Source organism: Gobio gobio (assembly GCF_949357685.1).
Source record: "Gobio gobio genome assembly, chromosome: 1".
Taxonomy (NCBI): domain Eukaryota; kingdom Metazoa; phylum Chordata; class Actinopteri; order Cypriniformes; family Gobionidae; genus Gobio; species Gobio gobio.
This window is the reverse complement of record NC_137097.1, coordinates 79,973,339-79,998,728: the sequence shown is the minus strand read 5'-3', so window position 1 is coordinate 79,998,728 and position 25,390 is coordinate 79,973,339. Positions and strand designations below refer to the sequence as shown.

Genomic DNA, 25,390 nt, shown 5'->3' with positions numbered 1-25,390 from the left:
TGGGTTTTTTTCTCACAATATCAGAGTCTGAAGGATTTCCGTCTATTAATTTATGTTTTTTTGAGTTTAGGTTTGAGTTTTTTGGTTTAGTATCTTCACTGAATTCATTATGAAACAGATGTGAGAGTGGGATCTTTATGTAGACGGTTTCAGAATTATTTGAACCTACTCTTTCCCTTGTTCCATCTTCTCCTTCTTCTTGAAGCTCATCTTCTGAAGGATTTTCAGTTTCATCGGTGTCATTAAAAGTTGAATCCTGACTTCCTGATGCTGCACCTGCACTCTCTCTGTGTGTGCGTGTAGCTGTGCCTGTTGTAGAGTTCTGCTCAGCTGCTTGTGTTTGACGCTCATGATACAAATATTTCATCACCTGCAGCAGTATCACATAAGCCCACTCTTTTTTATTGGATTCACCAACGGTTTGAGCTGTTTCCCAAGCTTGTTTGATTTTCTCAATTGGCCAGTATATACAATCCTTTTTAATGTCACATTTCTTTTCAATCTTTGCTTGAGAAGTATGATGGTTCTTGAAACATTCTAACAAACCCGTAACTATGTTATGCAAAGTGTCATCTGTGGGGTTTGGTCCCTGGTTCTCAAGAGGGGCTTTACCATGTACAGGAGATTCAGGATCTCGTTGCTGTTTCCTTCTCTTCCTGGAACGCACCATGATGTAACACAGGCTAAGGAACAAATCAGCCTTCACTCAATCCGGTATTGTTACTTCTTCAAGGGCTTCGACCAAGGATCTTCTCTTTAAGTCTGGCTAAAATAACGTCTATCCTCCTGAAAACAAGAAAAAATCGTTGCCTCAAAATGCTAAATTTGTCCAGAAAAGACAAAAAAAAGACATACTCACATCAACGGACGGTGAAGATCTGCTGCTCTGATTTACGTCAGATCGGTTCTGCTCTGCACACAACAAACACACAACACAGATTTTACAATGTACTCTTACTATGTATAATAGAACAGTTTCAAGACTTTTTATTATTAAGACGAGTAAAAACAAAAGCCAGTTAGTAGTTGACTCCTACAATATGCCTTAAATTCACACAGCAAATTCTGTTTTTTGGAATAAACTCCCTGTTAGTTAAAATCAACTCAATTTGAGTGTACATGCGTGACCATCAAATAAGAGCTCTTTCTGGAGTTGAAATACTAATCCTACGGAGAGTAACTGTAACTCTGAAATGTAGTTAATTATAATATAAACTCCTTACCAGTGTTAAAAATTAACACTTAAAACATATTTTATTTAACACTTCTTAGAGTTAACATTTATTTAACACAATATGTGTTATGTGGAAATGACTACACTGAACACCATACTCTTGATTTACTGGCTTTATTTGAGCAAATTCATACATTTGGTTCAGAAATTCAATGCATGGACACACTTTGAAAACAATTGCTGTCAAACTGTAAATCTAACAGCAAAACATATAGGCAGCTGAGTGAATTACGTTACCTCGGCGGCATTAAAGTTAGTGTGGAAGCTGAACAGGTTTCTTGAGCTGAGTCGCCACTTCAATTTGACGGCAAAACACTCATTTTCAGAAACACGGTGAATGTGTAACAAGTACAAATCGGTGCTGCTCCTTTAAGGGGAAGGCACGTTATTTTACTCACTCGCTGAGTGGGCAGTCCTTGGATGGAGCACGAGCTGTGAGCTGCATACGCTTTATATTTCTGTTGCTCTTTATCGTTTACTTTTCCGCTCAGTAACGCTATTGTCATAAAGTGTTGCAAACTAACGTTACCCCATGTGTGCATGGGAATGGTGCTGAAAATAAATCCCATGTGAAACGTCAGATAGCCTGCCTACGTGAGTTTTGCTTGCACTTGGCTGAAGCCATTCGGTCCAGCTATCCGGTCTCTCTGCAAAGCGTTACAAATGGAAAGACGGTTAGCTCGTTTACATCGACAAAAAGCCAGCGCAAATAGCCATTTAAAATTTTGAAACAAGTTATAGGCTACGTTCATACGTTTCCATGGTCTTTGACGTTAGTACACAATAACGTAACAGCTGACAAAACGTGTTTGTCAGAAAATATAGAACATGTTGAAATAGTTTTTTTTTTTGTAGATATACACTTTTACCTACCTCACGACGAAGCACAAGTCCATTATTTGTGCTGCAGAACCAGGGTCGTGTCGTGACGCACTTCTCAAAATGTAACTCCAGATGTAGTGTTAAAACACGCTCCTGAACACCAATGAATGAACGCCAAAATACAACACAGCCAGGGAGTATCCAGTAACACACACGGTAGTCAAAATGTAAAAAATAACTCAAAAAATGTAACTCATTCACACTTTTTTGTCTAACTCATGATTTTTCAACTCCTGAAATTTGCTGTGCATGAATGGCAAGAGAAACGGACCTGGGCTGTGTTTCCCAAAAGCATCATAAGCCAGAGCTGATCATAGCGGACATTTGTTGCAATTGTTCAATGATCAATTTAGGCTTGCGTTGCTTTTGGGAAACAACCCAAGGGTCCGTTCCTCATATGTGGCTAAGTTAGCTGGATTTGATTGTTGACGATTTGGCATGATCTTGGATTGTTTGGTTCTTCGACGCTCATCCTGGACTTGCTGTCATAGCAACAGGCCCGTAAGATTAAAGGAACACTCCACTTTTTTTGAAAACAGGCTCATTTTCCAAGTCCCTTAGAGTTGAACAGTTGAGTTTTACTGTTTTTGAATCCATTCAGCCGATCTCCGGGTCTGGCGGTAGCACTTTTAGCATAGCTTAGCATACATCATTGAATCGGATTAGACCGTTAGCATCTCGCTCAAAAATGACCAAAGACTTTCAATATTTTTCCTATTTAAAACTTGACTCTTGTTAGACCGACGGAAAATGAAAAGTTTTGATTTTCCAGGCCGATATGGCTAGGAACTATACTCTCATTCCTGCGTAATGATCAAGGAACTGTGTTGCCGTACCATAAGTGCAGCGGCGCAATGATATTACACAGCGCCTGAGAGTAGCCCTCAGCTAGGAAACTTCCAATGTGACAATGAAAGCTTCATTTCACCATCACTAGTCTCGAGTATCAATGCATCTCCCCCTTTTTGAAGGCTGTGATATGGTTTGTTTTTGGCAAACAAAGCTAACGCCGCCTTTCTATTTTGCCATCAATTGATCAGTGTTCAAAAAATGCTTGGAAACTATTGAACTGAGTACACTGAGCAAAGTTGATTTAACTGAGGACTATATTGCAGTAAAAGTATTCTTAGTAAAGTATAAGCATAAGATGACTAGCCTTCAGAATTTGGTCCTCCAATATCACTGTAAAACAAAGCACATTAAACTTTTATTTCGGAACAGAAATTTCTACGGGTGGTTTGTAAGGCCCTCTCATAATTGCACAAAAAAGTTTCAGACAATTTTTTTGTTTGTGGTAGGGTTGGAGCGTTAGGGGGCAGAGTTGAGACAGTCCATGTTTTCAGGAGGTTTTGTATGGTGTTTTCAGAGGTGGGTGGGGTGATTTGAGTTCAGGGCTCTCACAGCCTGGGGGACAAAGATGTTGAGCATTCTGGCGGAGCGAGCTTTGATGCTCCGGGACCGTCTTCCTGATGGCAGGAGCTGGAAGAGAAGAGCTATTTTAATTTATTGATAAGCTGCTGAGGGATTATTGTGTTGAATGCTGAGCTGAAGTCGATGAACAGCATTCTTACGTAAGTGTCCTTCTGTTCTAAGTGGGTAAGAGCCACATGGAGGGTGGAGGAAATTGCATCATCTGTAGAGCAGTTTGGACGGCATGCAAACTGGAGCAGATCGAGTGTGTTGGGGAGGCTGGTTTTTATGTGGTGCATGACTAACCTCTCAAAGCACTTCATCATGATTGGAGTCAGTGCTATGGGACGGTTGTCGTTTGGACAGGACACGGGTGATTTCTTTGGCAGTGGATTTGAGACATGTGGGGATGACTGCCTGGCTCAGCGAGGTGTTTAAGATGTCTGTTAGTACATCTGTCAGCTGTGCAGCACAGTCTCTCAGTACACGGCCAGGTATGTTGTCAGGACCCGCACCCTTGCGTAGGGTCTTCCTTACATGGGCTGGAGACAGACAGAGGGCCTTGTCGGTGGGAGGTGTGGACAGTTTCTGTGCAGGTGTGTCATTCTGCATTTCAAACTGTGAAACATAAAGTTCAGTCATGAAACTCACTCCCATCCGGGTCACAGCACCAATGTAACCCCTCCTGTTCAAACCACCCGCTCCAAGCGGGACTCGAACCCGGGTCCGCCGGTATGAGAGTCGGACACTCTAACAAGGAGGCTAAAGGCTGCCGCCTCTAGCATCAGTCGCTGGAGCGTCTCTTGAGATCAGAGGAGTGAGGTTTTCTCACTGAACAACTACTAGCTGGCCTCCGTTACATAGGCACTCACTGTTTCATTATACTCATGCAAGTCTGTGTTGTTGTTGTAGGTGGCTGCCTCTTTAAACATGTTCCAGTCTGTGTGCTGAAAGCAGTCCTGTAGTGTTGAGGTAGCATCATCCGGCCGTACTGTAATGAGTTTTTGAACTGGTTTGGTGAGTTTCAAAAGTGGGTTGTATGATGGGATGAGCATAACAGACATGGGGTCGAGGTTTAGCTTTGTACCCGTTTTTCTCTGTTGGGTAAACAAGTTCCAGTGTGTTGTTTCCCCTTGTTGCAAAGTTCACATGTTGGTAAAACTGTCTTTAAGTTTGCGTGGTTGAAGTCACCAGCTATGATGAAAAAGCCGCCAGGGTTGTTTGTTTGTTGTTCGCTGATAGCGCTGTACAGCTCGCAAAGCGCGTCCTTAGCGTTTGCACATGGGGGAATGTAAACCGCAACAATTGCAATGGCCGTGAACTCCCGCGGCATTGTTACACCATTCTTTGTTGATGTACACACAAAAGCCACCCCCGCAAGTCTTACCAGACAGTGATGAGTCTCTATCCGCTCGGTAGCAAGTTAGCCCATGCAACTGAATGCCGGAGTCCTGGATGTTGTCGTTTAGCCATGTTTCAGTAAAAACAATCCCTTGTCTCATGCTGTTTAGACTTGGGTTTAACTGAGTAAACAAGGTATAGTATGTGAATAGTACAGATTACTAGATTTTTACAATTAAGACATTAAGTCAAGTTAGCTAAAAAGTGTTAGAATCACTGTTGGATTTTAGAGTGTATAAGACATTAAGACACATTAAACGTTTTATTAGCTGGTTTCTATGGGGAAAACCTTACAGTGTGTAATTTAGCGCGTTGCGCTCATATTCTGGGCTTTTGCATGCAGAGAATGCATCATCAATAAGGTGTGCCCTCCAGTATTACTGTCTTAATGCATAAAACCATCTTTAGCGCTTTCACATTGAGCATTTTAGAACATCCCTAATTTGCCTATAACTTGCACGAGACAAACGTAACAAAAAATACATTCTGACTAACCAAGACTCTCTAAGCTCTGTTCTGGAAGTATTAACTAACATTCCCACTCAGTCCCATGGATCAGAAGAGATTAATTGGGTTTTAATAAAAAATAAAAAACAAAGTCAAACCTGAGGAAATCGTTGTTCCAAACAGCAAACTTCAGCTGGATATCATATAAGAGATGTGTCTTGTTTTCTTGAATTCTTCTGCTTTTGCCACTGTGGGCCAGAGGTGTCAAAAGTATTCGTATTCATTACTCGAGTAGAAGTATAGATACTAGGATTTAAAAAGACTTCCGTAGAAGTTGAAGTATCAACTCATGCTTTTTACTTAAGTAAAAGTGTAAAAGTACTGGTTTCAAAACTACTTAAAAGTATAAAAGTAAAAGTAATTAATGAAAAAAAAAGTCATTAAGGACAAAAGCTTAGGCCGCGCCACAGTGGCCTATAGTGCACTAACCCACCTCCTCAATGTTTTTTCTAAAGGCCACAATGACTATGTTATATTAAAATGTTAATGTTGAAAAATTTGGGATCTACTAGGCTACCTGTTTCAGCCGCATATATGCCCATTGAAAATGAACGCATTTTAGTACAATGCAAATACATTAAAGAACCATATGTGTGATTCTGAGCATAAATTTGTTTCATGGAGCGGAAGATAACTAGTTGCCTATAAGTATTGTAATGGTGCAAAGTCAAATTTCAGAGGCATTTTATCAATAACCTTTATTGGAATATAAAGGTACATCCAAGCTTAGCTGCTGGAATCTGTGAAGGCAACATACAAGAAATTTGGTGTAACTGGTGGTCACATTTAACAACGTCACATTTAACTAGACGATGTAAAACACTTTGTACTCAATCCTGTATGTTCAACAACAGGGTTTAAGCACAGAACATGCAAACAAGATTTACCAATAGGCTTGGTTCAGTCGCAAAAGCAGCTGGTTCTCAAAGTTCTTTGAGCCAATGCATGCTCTTTTTGGCCTAAAGATCAGCCCTGCAACACTAAACAGTCTTTCACAGGCTGCTGAGGCAGGGAGTGCTGTATTAAGCTTAAGTGATAGCTGGCACACAGCTGGGAAGGACTTCAGTACGTCTATAGTGTCTCCTGGGCACCCCAGGTACGCATCCAACTGCTGGGTTGTTTCAGGAGGGCCAGTCTTCTTCAAGGAGGAAAAGAAGTCCTCTTCCTCAGATGATTGGGAGCCCTCCTCACTGATGGGATTCTCGGCCTGACATTCCAAATGGCTTCTGATATATTCAAAGCCTATGGTTAATAAAAATGTTTTTTTTTAAATTCAGAACAATTTAGACCATATGACAGTATTGTAATTGTGTATTGGATATATATATATATATATATATATATATATATATATATATATATATATATATATATATATATATATATATATATATATATATATATATATATATATATATATCACACTGTGTGTCATTAAATGTCATTTTAAACTCATTTCACTGTCTCCAAAGAAATTACATGCATTAAGGGGAAGTTGAGAAGTGAGACACTTACCAAGTTTGAGGATATTTTCGTCACTTGTCCAGCAGGTCTTAAATTTGGGAACTAGAATGGCTGCGGCTATCAGCTCTGGATCTGCAAGCATCTCGCCGAAGCGTTTTTCAAGGCCTGAAAGTAGTGCAGCAATCAAAGGTTCACAGAACTTGGAGGTGACGTGAAGGTGCTGGAGCTTGGTCCTTAGTAGAGTTATGGTGGGGACCAACCATCCCATCTGCACACTGGTTTCTCCCTGAAGAACATCCAAGGCCATTGCAACTGGGCTCATTGTCTTTGCATATTCTGCAAGAAATGCAAGTTCCACTGGAGTAAACCTGTACAAAGAAAAGAAAAACAACATGGAACATTTAGCCTACTTGATGTAGCACCTTTAACTGGAGGAACTGATAATTCAATTTGTCATCTGACACTTTTAGAAATGTAGTTGTGTTGCTACAAATCACATTCATAGTAAATATGGGGACTGCATATTGGCAGTGCGCATACATGTGTTCTACATTTTTCAAAGTATAAAACTATGACTTAATCTATTGTTAATCACTTAATTAACTGAAAGGCAGAAAAACAAGCACTTACTTTGGTGTATCTAGTTCACTGCAGACAGCTGCAAGGGCTGCTTCACCTTGTTCTCTAGTTATCCTCACTATTCTTTCTACGGCTGAGAAGAGTGAATTCCACCTGGTAGCAACAGGCCTTACGAGTTGTAGTTTGCAGTGGTCTTCGATTACTTCAGATGCGGTGGTGGATCTTGAACTTTTGTTCCACAGGCTAGAGCATTTGGCAAATGCGGACCTTGACACGCGTTTGTACAATGGGTTGGCCTCTGCTTTTGTTGCATCAACTGTGGACACTAAATTGAGGAGGTGGCAGGCACAGCGATGGTGCTTGGGTAGCTGGTATTCCAAGTAGTCATCTTCGTCCAACAGGGCTCCGGCATCAACAAATTCAACACCCTCAGTGCTTTCCTCTTCTTCACTGTAATCATCATTTTGACCATCATCCTCTTCTCCATCACCCTCTCCTACAGGTTCAGCATTGTTGTTCTCATCAGTCTGCCCAAAAATTCTGAAGGCTTTCAGGAAGTTAGATCCGTTGTCAGTTGTAGTACGAACGATTTTCTCTCTGATATTGAATTCTGTGTGAATATCATTTAGGGCACCAGCCAGGGCAGAAAATGTATGGGACCCTTTAAGTTGCTTGCATGCCAGGGCAGCACAAGATCTCTGCATGGTCTGGGGGTTAAACCAGTGTGCAGTGACACCAATGAAACCACGACGATGTGCCGTCCAGCAGTCTGTTGTTGTTGCTATGAACTCAATTTCACTAAGGGCAGCTTTCAGTTTTCTTTTCATTTCAACAGAGGCCTTTGTGACTTTGTTTACCACAGTATTGCGTGTCATGACATTTGTATTTGGCTGAAGATGTTTCACAAGATCAATGAAGCCCTGTTGCTGAACAATGTGTGGTGGGTGCAAGCCTTGGACAATGAATTTGAGGACTACTTTATCCACACTTGCCTGGGACACTCGTCGAGTCTCCCACAGCTTGGTTTGTTTGAAAGGTGGGGCCAAAGAACCTTCAGTGGATGACTTCCTTTTGAGGGCTGCTGAAGTAAGTTGCGTGTACCTCTCTAGATGAATGGGGTGTTTCTTCTGTGGAGAAAATAAATGCGCAGGCACAGATTGAGATTCAGATTATTTCTCTCAAACCACAAGCTCAGACTATCTAGGACTTCCATACTGTATTAAAAGTCATGCTTGAAGTTCATGAATGAAGGTCAAATTACAAGTTAGGGAGCAGTTTCACTGGTCTATGCAATCATGTTGAGCAGACCAGAATATTGCCACTTAAAGCTGTTTTAGGACCACAAGTAGCTGCTGGCATGACTGAAAAGTAGCATTATTGAGGAGATAGTCTGACTAAATTCATTTAAACAGCATTTGGCTAATAGTTGGGCCTATTACCTCTTTACAAGGAGCCATAGGGCCTGCCCCACACAGGCTCACACACTCTCATACACAGACAGGATCATGCCTGTCCTTAGTACATGATTTATCGACCAGCAGTAGACTATAGCTTTGCACAATTAACTTACAAATATTGCATATAGTAATAATATAAGCTCAGTTTGACTAAAGTCGAATTTCAAATCTCACAGAGCCCACCAAACGAGTTAGCAACGTTGAATCATAGCCTACTGCTAGCAAGCAAACCATGGCATGTACTTAGTAGGGCTGCACGATTTGGGAAAAATATCTAATTGCGATTATTCTGGTTAAAATTGCAATTTGCGATTTAAAATGTTATTGTTTTTATTATTATTATTGCTAAAAAAATATTTAACAAAATAAGAAATACTACTATTACAATAACATTTTCATTATTAAAAATAGAGTATTTAAGGATAAATAATATAATATAATAGTAATAATAATAATAATTATTATTATTATTATATTTTACAAAAAACTAGTTTTACAAAAAACTGCTAGGTTACCTATGCCGACTAAATTCATTAGAAAGGTCAGGATTTCATTTATTGTATAAAAAAAAAAACCTCCTGTAGAAAAACATTGGATATGAAAAATATGGATTGTTATATACATTAATTTAGAGAGAAGTATTATTTCTTATTTTTCAAACAAGTTTCATTCATATTGGAAGCCAGAGGGCGCCCTCGAGCAGAAACTCCACATTTACCTCAGAGAAGTAATAGTTTTCAGGAAATCCCTAATGTGAAGCTAAGCTCCTGCTGTAGGCTGAATAAAAAGATAGAAACGCTTTGACTGATTAAACGACGACAATAAATATACAACTGCATCAATATATGGTGTATTTGAGTTCTTCAAGCCTTCTCGGGTGTTTTCATAATATTAAAGTATAATGCAGTGCTGATTAACAAACTTTAATCACTGTTAATGCTATAAAATAAATGCATTGTCTTCATCATTCTGTGATAAGCCACATCAGCTCAAACACTCGATTGACTATATGAAGTGAGTTAAAACGTGTTAATAAACATTGTATTTTGTTGGACAGCCGGTTTATGAACACTTCACATTACTAGTTTGTGAAGATGTTTTACACGTGTTTTTTTTTTTTTTCAAACGTGATCACAGAGCCGCTCTTCACTGACACGCTGGGCATTTATTAATTTCATTAAAATCGCACATAAACCAAATCTCGATTGCGGTTCGATTTCAATTAATCGTGCAGCCCTAGTGCCATAGCAAACATTGAAAATGTAACATTACGTTCCCTTTAGGTTACTACAGTCAGTAATTGACTGACTGATAATAACAAACTTTCAGCTTACCTCAATATGCTTTTTCAAATTAGACGGGGAGTTTTTGAAAGCCATTAGCTCGTGGTACTTGGGTGCACAGAGCTTGCAGCGCATTCGAAATGAGTTGTTTTTGCATCCACCCATTTCGAAAAATTCTTACAGGTACGGCCAGGGATGTATAAGGGTTGGCTGCTCTTCCTGTCTACCAACCTCCTCGTTGGTGCTTGGTTGGCAAATTTCGCTCGAATTCTCTTCTTGAGTCTCTGCCACAGACATCATCATACTTGGCTACAGTACACACATATGTCCTTGCTTGGGTGATGAGTGTGACGTGATTTGCGTCATCATGTGCAGGTGCGATGGATCGCGTACAAGCCAATAGGGTGTCGGAATGTTGTATGTTTATACTTCTCATCCAACCACAATCAAATTCACTCTCTCCGGATGGCGCGATTTATCTGGATAGGTTTTTTTTTTCTTGAACGATGAGAAGCCGGAATGAAAACAAGGCGAAATGAAATAGGAGTAACGAGGCAATTTTTAAAATGTAAGGAGTAGAAAGTACAGATAATTGCCTGAAAATGTAAGGAGTAGAAGTAAAAAGTAGGCTGTAAAATTATTACTCCAGTAAAGTATAGATACCCAAAATTTCTACTTAAGTAAGGTAACGAAGTATTTGTACTTCGTTACTTGACACCTCTGCTGTGGGCTTATAAGTATCCTCACGTTACACAGGTGCATGTCAACCAATAAGAAAAGATCTGTGTTATGGAGATAACGGACACCTGCTCTATCTTTCCAGTAAAACACATGTCTTTCAGAAAAAGGACCAGTCAGTTTCCCTCCCCCCAAAAAAAGTTAGTTGGAGGTAATGTTGGCGTCAGCATCTGAAAACTCAGACAGGTGTAAGTACCGATCTTTTGTACTCACAGACATTGGTCTGGATGTGGTAAGTGACGTAACATTGAATCTTTCTGGCAGAACTTGCGCTAGAGCTTTCATTTCTCATTTACATGTAGGTTATAATTGTAGTAGTGATCTATTTATATGGGACAGTTGAACACAAGTGAACAAATAAGAGTTAGATGTTGTGTTAGCACGCTATTGAGACATGACATTGTTTATACATTAAATAAATATAAAAGAGTATACTTCTAAAGAACTTTTCCAGGAATTATGAATAATGTTTCTGATCTTCAATGTGTGATCACCATTATGGTGATCAGTGTTGGTTTCAGTTGTGCAGTTTGACTCGTGGCTTCTCACGTAAGTTTGTGGTCTTTGTAACAGTGTTAACTAAAACGTGAGGTCTATGAAGCTGGTTTTGGTGGATAGCCAGCTATGTTTGCGTTTAGTTTATGCCAAGCCTGGGTTTTAGGCGCCATGAAAGTGGTTTGAATTTTAGCAGGGTTCATCACCATAGTAACTTGTGCTCCACAGCTCCAGGGCAGGTTATGTTCTGGATAAGAGATCTCAAAATTGGACCAATCAGCTGTGAGCAAAGTGACACATCTAATAAAATAAAGCCACTCCCTGTTTCTACTCCAAATTTATATTTCATTTTTATTTAACCTTTATTTAACCAGGAAAAGTCTCCCAGGGAGTCCTGGCCAAGACTGGCGGCCAAAAGTAAAAAAAATATATATATATATACATAAAAGACAGGACAGATTACATACTACACCACAAATCTCTATACATACACTATACATACTAGAAGTCATTATACTTAACGTAAGCAAATACAAACATACAATTGTAAAAGGCACCTAGTTAAAAGCAATTGCACTGTTTAGTCAGAGTTGACTTTAAAAGGTTTTTCATTAAAGGTCTATAATTTTTTTATGATTTAGATATTATTTATGTAATTATTATACCCTTAATCCATTACACATGTACAAATTTAGTTGATCAATTATTATTAAGCACTTAGTTTAAATATAAAGGTAATATAAATAAGCTTTAGAATCAGTAAAGCTATAAAAATTAGCTTAAATGTTCAATTCTTAGATTATTTTTAATAGGTCTATATAGTTTTAATTTTTTTTTATCTCTGTTTCAGTTATTTTGTTTTGCAATTTGATAGTTTGTTTGTTAAATAGATCTATAAAGTTTTTTTTGCATTTTCATTTTTTTAAAAGTCTGTATAGTTTTTATACATTTTTTTTTTATTTCAGTTTTAGTTATTTTGTTTTGCATTTTTTATTATTACATTTGTATTATATTATATTTCATAAATGTTTTTTAAATAAGTCTACAAATTTTGTATCTTTTTTATTTCAGTTTAGTACTCTAGGTTAAACTAAACAAAAATGAGCACAACTAGCTGAAATAAAGCAAGGATATCTTTTTATATTTTCATGAATTCATTTAGCAAACACTTTTATCCAAAGCGTCTCTGTCCGTCTGCGCAGGCGTCCGTGGGGTGTGTGGATCTGGGGCAGGTGTACTTCGAGCCGCTGAAGGACCGGCAGGGGAACGTGCTGCTGGTGACCCTGAGAGAGGTCACGACCCCTCTGACCCCGTCTGACCCCCCGCTGCACTGGGCTCCGGTCAGCAGACTGGAGAAGAACCAGATCCAGACGCCGCTACTGCCCGAGCCCACCGCTGTCGAGCTGCTGACCGAGAGACTCCGGGTCAGAACACACACACACTCACACACACACACACACACACACACACACACACACACACACACACACACACACACACACACACACACACACACACACACACACACACACACACACACACACACACACACACACACACTCACACTCACACTCACACTCACACACACACACACACACACACTCAGACACACACACACACACACAGTAGAGAAAATAACTCAGTGTTTTGGTGAAATGTCGCCCTCTGCTGTCATTAGAGACACAGTTCACCTACACAGGAGTCATTCACATTGACTTTCTTTCATGTGTGAGACACAAAAGAAGACATTTTGAAGAATATTGGAAACCAAACAACTCTGACTTTCATTATATGGAGAAACAATATATATTTTGACATGAATAAATTACGACAGAATGACCATTTTTGGCTGAACTGTCCCTTTAAAATGAAGATTTGTTTTATGTCATTTTTAGTGTCAGCTCAAATGCTTATGGAGGCTAATGAGTGTGTGTGTGTGTGTGTGTGTGTGTGTGTGTGTGTGTGTGTGTGTGTGTGTGTGTGTGTGTGTGTGTGTGTGTGTGCAGGAGACGCTGGCGTATCACCGCAGGAGTCAGCACAGAGCTCAGCGTGGCCTGTATGTGTGTGTCCTGAAGCTCTGCAGCTCCGTCAATCAGCTGCGCGTCCTGGTCTCTCAGAGATTACCCAGCATGCCCTACAGCTGCCGCGTCAGAGACCGCCCGCACGTCTCACGGTAACACACATTCACTCACACACACTCCATGATGCTGTCAGCAGAAATAACCTGACTGTGTGTGTGTGCAGGGAGGAGTGGGCGTGGCTACAGAGGCATGCGGTGGGCGGGGCCTGTGGGAGCGGCAGCCGGGAGGGCGGGGCTGAAGCTGTGATTGACAGCTCAGGTGTTGAGGACTTTGTGAAGGCTCTGAGATCTGCGGTGATTCAACTGCTCACCAAACTCAACGTCCCGCTGGAACGGGTAACACAACACCTGGACACACTCCACTATCAGCTCACATCACACCACAACACCACAACACAACACCTGGACACACTCCACTATCAGCTCACATCACACCACAACACCACAACACAACACCTGGACACACTCCACTATCAGCTCACATCACACCACAACATCACAACACAACACCTGGACACACTCCACTATCAGCTCACATCACACCACAACACCACAACACAACACCTGGACACACTCCACTATCAGCTCACATCACACCACAACACCACAACACAACACCTGGACACACTCCACTATCAGCTCACATCACACCACAACACCACAACACAACACCTGGACACACTCCACTATCAGCTCACATCACACCACAACACCACAACACAACACCTGGACACACTCCACTATCAGCTCACATCACACCACAACACCACAACACAACACCTGGACACACTCCACTATCAGCTCACATCACACCACAACATCACAACACAACACCTGGACACACTCCACTATCAGCTCACATCACACCACAACACCACAACACAACACCTGGACACACTCCACTATCAGCTCACATCACACCACAACATCACAACACAACACCTGGACACACTCCACTATCAGCTCACATCACACCACAACATCACAACACAACACCTGGACACACTCCACTATCAGCTCACATCACACCACAACATCACAACACAACACCTGGACACACTCCACTATCAGCTCACATCACACCACAACACCACAACACAACACCTGGACACACTCCACTATCAGCTCACATCACACCACAACATCACAACACAACACCTGAACACACTCCACTATCAGCTCACATCACACCACAACACCACAACACAACACCTGGACACACTCCACTATCAGCTCACATCACACCACAACACCACAACACAACACCTGGACACACTCCACTATCAGCTCACATCACACCACAACACCACAACACAACACCTGGACACACTCCACTATCAGCTCACATCACACCACAACATCACAACACAACACCTGAACACACTCCACTATCAGCTCACATCACACCACAACATCACAACACAACACCTGGACACACTCCACTATCAGCTCACATCACACCACAACACCACAACACAACACCTGGACACACTCCACTATCAGCTCACATCACACCACAACACCACAACACAACACCTGAACACACTCCACTATCAGCTCACATCACACCACAACACCACAACACAACACCTGGACACACTCCACTATCAGCTCACATCACACCACAACATCACAACACAACACCTGAACACACTCCACTATCAGCTCACATCACACCACAACATCACAACACAACACCTGGACACACTCCACTATCAGCTCACATCACACCACAACACAACACCACAACACAACACCTGAACACACTCCACTATCAGCTCACATCACACCACAACATCACAACACAACACCTGGACACACTCCACTATCAGCTCACATCACACCACAACATCACAACACAACACCTGGACACACTCCACTATCAGCTCACATCACACCACAACACCACAACACAACACCTGGACACACTCCACTATCAGCTCACACCACACCACAACACCACAACACAACACCTGGACACACTCCACTATCAGCTCACACCACACCACAACATCACAACACAACACCTGGACACACTCCACTATCAGCTCACATCACACCACAACATCACAACACAACACCTGGACACACTCCACTATCAGCTCACATCACACCACAACACCACAACACAACACCTGGACACACTCCACTATCAGCTCACATCACACCACAACACCACAACACAACACCTGGACACACTCCACTATCAGCTCACATCAGACCACAACATCACAACACAACACCTGGACACACTCCACTATCAGCTCACATCACACCACAACATCACAACACAACACCTGGACACACTCCACTATCAGCTCACATCACACCACAACATCACAACACAACACCTGGACACACTCCACTATCAGCTCACATCACACCACAACACCACAACACAACACCTGGACACACTCCACTATCAGCTCACATCACACCACAACATCACAACACAACACCTGGACACACTCCACTATCAGCTCACATCACACCACAACACCACAACACAACACCTGGACACACTCCACTATCAGCTCACATCACACCACAACACCACAACACAACACCTGGACACACTCCACTATCAGCTCACATCACACCACAACACCACAACACAACACCTGGACACACTCCACTATCAGCTCACATCACACCACAACACCACAACACAACACCTGGACACACTCCACTATCAGCTCACATCACACCACAACACCACAACACAACACCTGGACACACTCCACTATCAGCTCACATCACACCACAACATCACAACACAACACCTGAACACACTCCACTATCAGCTCACATCACACCACAACACCACAACACAACACCTGGACACACTCCACTATCAGCTCACATCACACCACAACATCACAACACAACACCTGGACACACTCCACTATCAGCTCACATCACACCACAACATCACAACACAACACCTGGACACACTCCACTATCAGCTCACATCACACCACAACACCACAACACAACACCTGGACACACTCCACTATCAGCTCACATCACACCACAACACCACAACACAACACCTGAACACACTCCACTATCAGCTCACATCACACCACAACACCACAACACAACACCTGGACACACTCCACTATCAGCTCACATCACACCACAACACCACAACACAACACCTGGACACACTCCACTATCAGCTCACATCACACCACAACATCACAACACAACACCTGGACACACTCCACTATCAGCTCACATCACACCACAACACCACAACACAACACCTGGACACACTCCACTATCAGCTCACATCACACCACAACACCACAACACAACACCTGGACACACTACACTATCAGCTCACATCACACCACAACATCACAACACAACACCTGGACACACTCCACTATCAGCTCACATCACACCACAACATCACAACACAACACCTGAACACACTCCACTATCAGCTCACATCACACCACAACACCACAACACAACACCTGGACACACTCCACTATCAGCTCACATCACACCACACCACAACACCACAACACAACACCTGGACATACTCCACTATCAGCTCACATCACACCACAACACCACAACACAACACCTGGACACACTCCACTATCAGCTCACATCACACCACAACATCACAACACAACACCTGGACACACTCCACTATCAGCTCACATCACACCACAACACCACAACACAACACCTGGACACACTCCACTATCAGCTCACATCACACCACAACACCACAACACAACACCTGGACACACTCCACTATCAGCTCACATCACACCACAACATCACAACACAACACCTGAACACACTCCACTATCAGCTCACATCACACCACAACATCACAACACAACACCTGGACACACTCCACTATCAGCTCACATCACACCACAACATCACAACACAACACCTGGACACACTCCACTATCAGCTCACATCACACCACAACACAACACCACAACACAACACCTGAACACACTCCACTATCAGCTCACATCACACCACAACACCACAACACAACACCTGGACACACTCCACTATCAGCTCACATCACACCACAACATCACAACACAACACCTGGACACACTCCACTATCAGCTCACATCAGACCACAACACCACAACACAACACCTGGACACACTACACTATCAGCTCACACCACACCACAACACCACAACACAACACCTGGACACACTCCACTATCAGCTCACATCAGACCACAACATCACAACACAACACCTGGACACACTCCACTATCAGCTCACATCACACCACAACACCACAACACAACACCTGGACACACTCCACTATCAGCTCACATCACACCACAACATCACAACACAACACCTGGACACACTCCACTATCAGCTCACATCACACCACAACACCACAACACAACACCTGGACACACTCCACTATCAGCTCACATCACACCACAACACCACAACACAACACCTGGACACACTCCACTATCAGCTCACATCACACCACAACATCACAACACAACACCTGGACACACTCCACTATCAGCTCACATCAGACCACAACACCACAACACAACACCTGGACACACTACACTATCAGCTCACACCACACCACAACACCACAACACAACACCTGGACACACTCCACTATCAGCTCACATCAGACCACAACATCACAACACAACACCTGGACACACTCCACTATCAGCTCACATCACACCACAACATCACAACACAACACCTGGACACACTCCACTATCAGCTCACATCACACCACAACATCACAACACAACACCTGGACACACTCCACTATCAGCTCACATCACACCACAACACAACACCACAACACAACACCTGAACACACTCCACTATCAGCTCACATCACACCACAACACCACAACACAACACCTGGACACACTCCACTATCAGCTCACATCACACCACAACATCACAACACAACACCTGGACACACTCCACTATCAGCTCACATCAGACCACAACACCACAACACAACACCTGGACACACTACACTATCAGCTCACACCACACCACAACACCACAACACAACACCTGGACACACTCCACTATCAGCTCACATCAGACCACAACATCACAACACAACACCTGGACACACTCCACTATCAGCTCACATCACACCACAACACCACAACACAACACCTGGACACACTCCACTATCAGCTCACATCACACCACAACATCACAACACAACACCTGGACACACTACACTATCAGCTCACATCACACCACAACACCACAACACAACACCTGGACACACTCCACTATCAGCTCACACCACACCACACCACCACAACACAACACCTGGACACACTCCACTATCAGCTCACATCACACCACAACACCACAACACAACACCTGGACACACTCCACTATCAGCTCACACCACACCACAACACCACAACACAACACCTGGACACACTCCACTATCAGCTCACATCACACCACAACATCACAACACAACACCTGGACACACTACACTATCAGCTCACATCACACCACAAAACCACAACACAACACCTGGACACACTACACTATCAGCTCACATCACACCACAACACCACAACACAACACCTGGACACACTCCACTATCAGCTCACATCACACCACAACACCACAACACAACACCTGGACACACTCCACTATCAGCTCACATCACACCACAACATCACAACACAACACCTGGACACACTCCACTATCAGCTCACATCAGACCACAACACCACAACACAACACCTGGACACACTACACTATCAGCTCACACCACACCACAACACCACAACACAACACCTGGACACACTCCACTATCAGCTCACATCAGACCACAACATCACAACACAACACCTGGACACACTCCACTATCAGCTCACATCACACCACAACATCACAACACAACACCTGGACACACTCCACTATCAGCTCACATCACACCACAACATCACAACACAACACCTGGACACACTCCACTATCAGCTCACATCACACCACAACACCACAACACAACACCTGGACACACTCCACTATCAGCTCACATCACACCACAACATCACAACACAACACCTGGACACACTCCACTATCAGCTCACATCACACCACAACATCACAACACAACACCTGGACACACTCCACTATCAGCTCACATCACACCACAACATCACAACACAACACCTGGACACACTCCACTATCAGCTCACATCACACCACAACATCACAACACAACACCTGGACACACTCCACTATCAGCTCACATCACACCACAACATCACAACACAACACCTGGACACACTCCACTATCAGCTCACATCACACCACAACACCACAACACAACACCTGGACACACTCCACTATCAGCTCACATCACACCACAACATCACAACACAACACCTGGACACACTCCACTATCAGCTCACATCACACCACAACATCACAACACAACACCTGGACACACTCCACTATCAGCTCACATCACACCACAACACCACAACACAACACCTGGACACACTCCACTATCAGCTCACATCACACCACAACACCACAACACAACACCTGGACACACTCCACTATCAGCTCACATCACACCACAACATCACAACACAACACCTGGACACACTCCACTATCAGCTCACATCAGACCACAACACCACAACACAACACCTGGACACACTCCACTATCAGCTCACATCACACCACAACATCACAACACAACACCTGAACACACTCCACTATCAGCTCACATCACACCACAACACCACAACACAACACCTGGACACACTCCACTATCAGCTCACATCACACCACAACACCACAACACAACACCTGGACACACTCCACTATCAGCTCACATCACACCACAACACCACAACACAACACCTGAACACACTCCACTATCAGCTCACATCACACCACAACATCACAACACAACACCTGGACACACTCCACTATCAGCTCACATCACACCACAACACCACAACACAACACCTGGACACACTACACTATCAGCTCACACCACACCACAACACCACAACACAACACCTGGACACACTCCACTATCAGCTCACATCACACCACAACACCACAACACAACACCTGGACACACTCCACTATCAGCTCACATCACACCACAACACCACAACACAACACCTGGACACACTCCACTATCAGCTCACATCACACCACAACACCACAACACAACACCTGGACACACTCCACTATCAGCTCACACCACACCACAACACCACAACACAACACCTGGACACACTCCACTATCAGCTCACATCACACCACAACACCACAACACAACACCTGGACACACTCCACTATCAGCTCACATCACACCACAACATCACAACACAACACCTGGACACACTCCACTATCAGCTCACATCACACCACAACACCACAACACAACACCTGGACACACTCCACTATCAGCTCACATCACACCACAACATCACAACACAACACCTGGACACACTCCACTATCAGCTCACATCACACCACAACACCACAACACAACACCTGGACACACTCCACTATCAGCTCACATCACACCACAACATCACAACACAACACCTGGACACACTCCACTATCAGCTCACATCACACCACAACATCACAACACAACACCTGGACACACTCCACTATCAGCTCACATCACACCACAACACCACAACACAACACCTGGACACACTCCACTATCAGCTCACATCACAACACAACATCACAACACAACACCTGGACACACTCCACTATCAGCTCACATCACACCACAACATCACAACACAACACCTGGACACACTCCACTATCAGCTCACATCAGCTCATCTTCACTAATATTCATGACTGATTCACTGAGTCACTGATTCACTGATTCATTGAGTCATTGATTCACTGAGTCACTGATTCACTAATTCACTGAGTCACTGATTCACTGAGTCACTGATTCACTGAGTCACTGATTCACTAATTCACTGAGTCACTAATTCACTGAGTCACTGATTCACTGAGTCACTGAAACACTGAGTCACTGAAACATTGATTCACTGAGTCACTAATTCACTGAGTCACTGATTCACTGAGTCACTAATTCACTGAGTCACTAATTCACTGATTCACTGAGTCACTAATTCACTGATTCACTGAGTCACTAATTCACTGAGTCACTTCACATGTTCTCTGTTGAACTCAATGTTTTTTATTCATAATTATTCAAAAAAAGAATAATTTACCTGTTCAAAAGAATAATTTACCTGTTCAAAAGAATCATTTACCTGTTCAAAAGAATAATTTACCTGTTCAAAAGAATAATTTACCTGTTCAAAAGAATAATTTACCTTATCAAAAGAATCATTTGCCTGTTCAAAAGAATCATTTACTTGTTCAAAAGAATCATTTGCCTGTTCAAAAGAATAATTTGCCTGTTCAAATGAATCATTTACCCGTTCAAAAGAATAATTTACCTGTTCAAAAGAATAATTTACCTGTTCAAAAGAATAATTTACCTTATCAAAAGAATCATTTGCCTGTTCAAAAGAATCATTTACTTGTTCAAAAGAATCATTTGCCTGTTCAAAAGAATAATTTGCCTGTTCAAAAGAATCATTTACCTTTTCAAAAGAATCATTTACCTTTTCAAAAGAATAATTAACCTGTTCAAAAGAATCATTTACCTGTTCAAAAGAATCATTTACTTGTTCAAAATATTCATTTACCTGTTCAAAATGATAATTTACCTGTTCAAATGAATCATTTACCCGTTCAAAAGAATCATTTACTTGTTCAAATTAATAATTTACTTGTTCAAAAGAATCATTTACTTGTTCAAAAGAATCATTTATCTGTTCAGAATAATCATTTACTTGTTCAAATTAATAATTTACTTGTTCAAAAGAGTCATTTACCTGTTCAAAAGAATCATTTACCTGTTCAAAACAATAATTTACCTGTTCAAAAGAATCATTTACCTGTTCAAAACAATAATTTACCTTTTCAAAAGAATAATTAACCTGTTCAAAAGAATCATTTACCTGTTCAAAAGAATCATTTACTTGTTCAAAATATTCATTTACCTGTTCAAAATGATAATTTACCTGTTCAAATGAATCATTTACCCGTTCAAAAGAATCATTTACTTGTTCAAATTAATAATTTACCTGTTCAAAAGAATCATTTACTTGTTCAAAAGAATCATTTATCTGTTCAGAATAATCATTTACTTGTTCAAATTAATAATTTACTTGTTCAAAAGAGTCATTTACCTGTTCAAAAGAATCATTTACCTGTTCAAAACAATAATTTACCTGTTCAAAGGAATGATTTGTTCACCGTGTCAATCTTTGAGATGTTTCAGCTGAAGAATCATTTCTGCCTGAGGCGATGATTCAGAAGGTTTGAATGAGTTTGAGGGACTCTGAGTGTTAACCCGTCATCACGTGTGTGTGTGTGTGCAGGCGTGTGATTACCGCGTGTACACGCAGGAGCTGCTGCAGGCGGGCGATCAGGTGTCTCTGCTGCTGCTGCTGCCGCCCAGTGAGGAGTTGAGCTGCCGCCGCTGGCCAGGAGAGGGCGACCTGGAGCCACACGGCCTCACTGTCCCGCTGCACATGTTTGAGCTCGGTCAGAGACTCACACACACACACACACACACACACACCAACGGCCTCACTGTCCCACTGCACATGTTTGAGCTCGGTCAGAGACTCACACACACACACACACACACACACACACACACACACACACACACACACACGCACGGCCTCACTGTCCCACTGTCCCACTGCACATGTTTGAGCTCGGTCAGAGACTCACACACACACACACACACACACGGCCTCACTGTCCCACTGCACATGTTTGAGCTCGGTCAGAGACTCAAACACACACACACACACACACACACACACACACACACACACACACACACACACACACACACACACACACACACGCACGGCCTCACTGTCCCACTGCACATGTTTGAGCTCGGTCAGAGACTCACACACACACACACACACACACACACGGCCTCACTGTCCCACTGCACATGTTTGAGCTCGGTCAGAGACTCACACACACACACACACACACACACACACACACACACACACGGCCTCACTGTCCCACTGCACATGTTTGAGCTCGGTCAGAGACTCACACACACACACACACACCCGGCTCTGTGGTCTAATGTCCCATAATCCACTACACAATCTGCTTCATCTCAGGATACAATAACACATGTATGATGATAACCACAGAGAGCTACCCTGATCACATGAGTGTGTGTGTGTGTGTGTGTGTGTGTGCAGTGCACCTGTGGGCGTACGAGCGGGACCTCCTGTCTCAGTTCTGTCAGCTGTGGATCCGTCTGGAGCTGGACGTCCGTCTTTCCCAGCAGGCTTTGCGGGAGGCTCTGGACAGCAGCGAGGTCACAGAGGCCACGGAGAGACTGGCCCACGTCACGCAGCTCGCACAGGTGTGTGTGTGTGTGTGTTACCTGCTCTCTCACACACTCACGCAGACGTGTCCCTCACAGGTGTGTGTGTGTGTGTGTGTGTAGAGTCTGTCTGCGCTGTGGAGAGAGAGACGCTGGCTGATGGACGTCATTCACACGCTGCGCTCCAAGAGCTCCGAGGGGGCGGTGCCTCTGGGGCGGGTCATGACCTCCCAACCGCCAATCAGATCCCACGCTGCGGAGGACACGCCTCCTGCACACACGCTCAACACAGGTGAGAACAGACACACACTAGGGATGGCTCGATACCACAATGTTGTCTTCGGTACGGTACCACAATCTAATTAAATCGATACCACATAGGGTCTGAATTTTGGCGCGGGTTTTGCGCATAATTTTACTCACTCTCGCAGGTTTGAGGTTTATAAAGCGGGAAATTAACGCAAATGTTTATTATTAAATGAATCAACAACGATTATCAAATCAGTCATTTGGAAACTTTCTTGCGCAAAGTAATTTCAGCACACTTCTCTAGCTCTCAAAATGAGCAATTTGCTTCTAGCTTCAAAAGACATCGCACATGCACTATAAAAGCATCTGTGCGCTCAGATTCAAAACTTTCGCTTTCGTTGCGGGACAGCTGACGAAAATCACTGCCCACGTCTTTTTAAACCTCGCCAATTTGAACATGCGAGCGATTTTATGGCATTCCGTAATACATGGGGACGGGAGCTAAGAGAGAGTTTTCTTTGCGCTCATACCAACAACACACACACAAGCCTAAAGAGCTCGCGCATTTCAAATTAAGTTGTGTAGTCATATACACTCAAAATTATGTCAAAAATGTCAATCTTTAGTGAGCATAACAGTTGGTTATGTCTTTCGTGAATGTAATAGTGCAAATATTATGAAATTTAAACGTCATTGGTTGAAACGAAAGCTGGAGATGTCATTATATTTAAACGATACGATCTTATGCATGTGCGTTGATCAGTGTTAAAAGAAAATAAATGTCTAAATTAGATCGTTTGATTTATGCACTCACCTGTCGATGCAGATGCTTGGCAAGGTTTGATGGTTCTTCAGCAGTTTTATAAGCAAAGTAATTCCAAATTTCACGTCTAATCCTCTCTTTATTAATGAGTTTTGTGCGTGTTGAGTGAGATTCAACTGCTGTATTCATTTTGTTCCTCTATGGCACCACATTTACTGCCACCTAGCGGTGAACTTCGGAACAGCAGCATATACCGAAATGTGCAAAATCATGATATCGTACCGTTTGAAATTAAATATGTACCGGTATTTTCCCAGTACCGGTAAACCGTGCATCCCTAACACACACTGAATGATTCACGTGTCACATGATCATTTG

General features: G+C 42.9%; 2 protein-coding genes across 3 annotated transcripts in view; one reads left to right on the top strand and one right to left on the bottom strand.

The window, feature by feature from the left end:
- The window catches only part of LOC307142087 (ankyrin repeat and fibronectin type-III domain-containing protein 1), a 35,922-nt gene that overhangs the window by 9,739 nt on the left and 793 nt on the right, over positions 1 to 25,390 (top strand). For both annotated transcript variants that reach the window (XM_079842615.1, XM_079842614.1), the window contains exons 12-17: positions 12,653 to 12,874; positions 13,457 to 13,623; positions 13,695 to 13,866; positions 23,012 to 23,177; positions 23,873 to 24,039; positions 24,124 to 24,292. In XM_079842615.1, the coding sequence (XP_079698741.1) occupies positions 12,653 to 12,874; positions 13,457 to 13,623; positions 13,695 to 13,866; positions 23,012 to 23,177; positions 23,873 to 24,039; positions 24,124 to 24,292 (1,063 nt within the window). The remainder of the gene's footprint in view (positions 1 to 12,652; positions 12,875 to 13,456; positions 13,624 to 13,694; positions 13,867 to 23,011; positions 23,178 to 23,872; positions 24,040 to 24,123; positions 24,293 to 25,390) is intronic.
- On the bottom strand, positions 6,122 to 10,557 carry LOC307143265 (zinc finger BED domain-containing protein 4-like). The gene is made up of 4 exons (XM_079844687.1): positions 10,269 to 10,557; positions 7,529 to 8,604; positions 6,950 to 7,266; positions 6,122 to 6,676 (listed from the first exon to the last, which is right to left on the bottom strand). Exons 1-4 carry the CDS (start codon positions 10,380 to 10,382, stop codon positions 6,318 to 6,320), a joined length of 1,866 nt encoding a protein of 621 aa, XP_079700813.1. The 5' UTR covers positions 10,383 to 10,557; the 3' UTR covers positions 6,122 to 6,317.

Coding starts and splice junctions, on each gene's coding strand:
- LOC307143265 (XM_079844687.1), bottom strand. CDS start 10,382: ATGGGTGGATGCAAAAACAACTCATTTCGAATGCGCTGCAAGCTCTGT. Junction 8,605..10,268: donor ATTTGAAAAAGCATATTGAG/GTAAGCTGAAAG, acceptor TTTTCTCCACAG/AAGAAACACCCCATTCATCT. Junction 6,677..6,949: donor CGAAAATATCCTCAAACTTG/GTAAGTGTCTCA, acceptor TATTAACCATAG/GCTTTGAATATATCAGAAGC.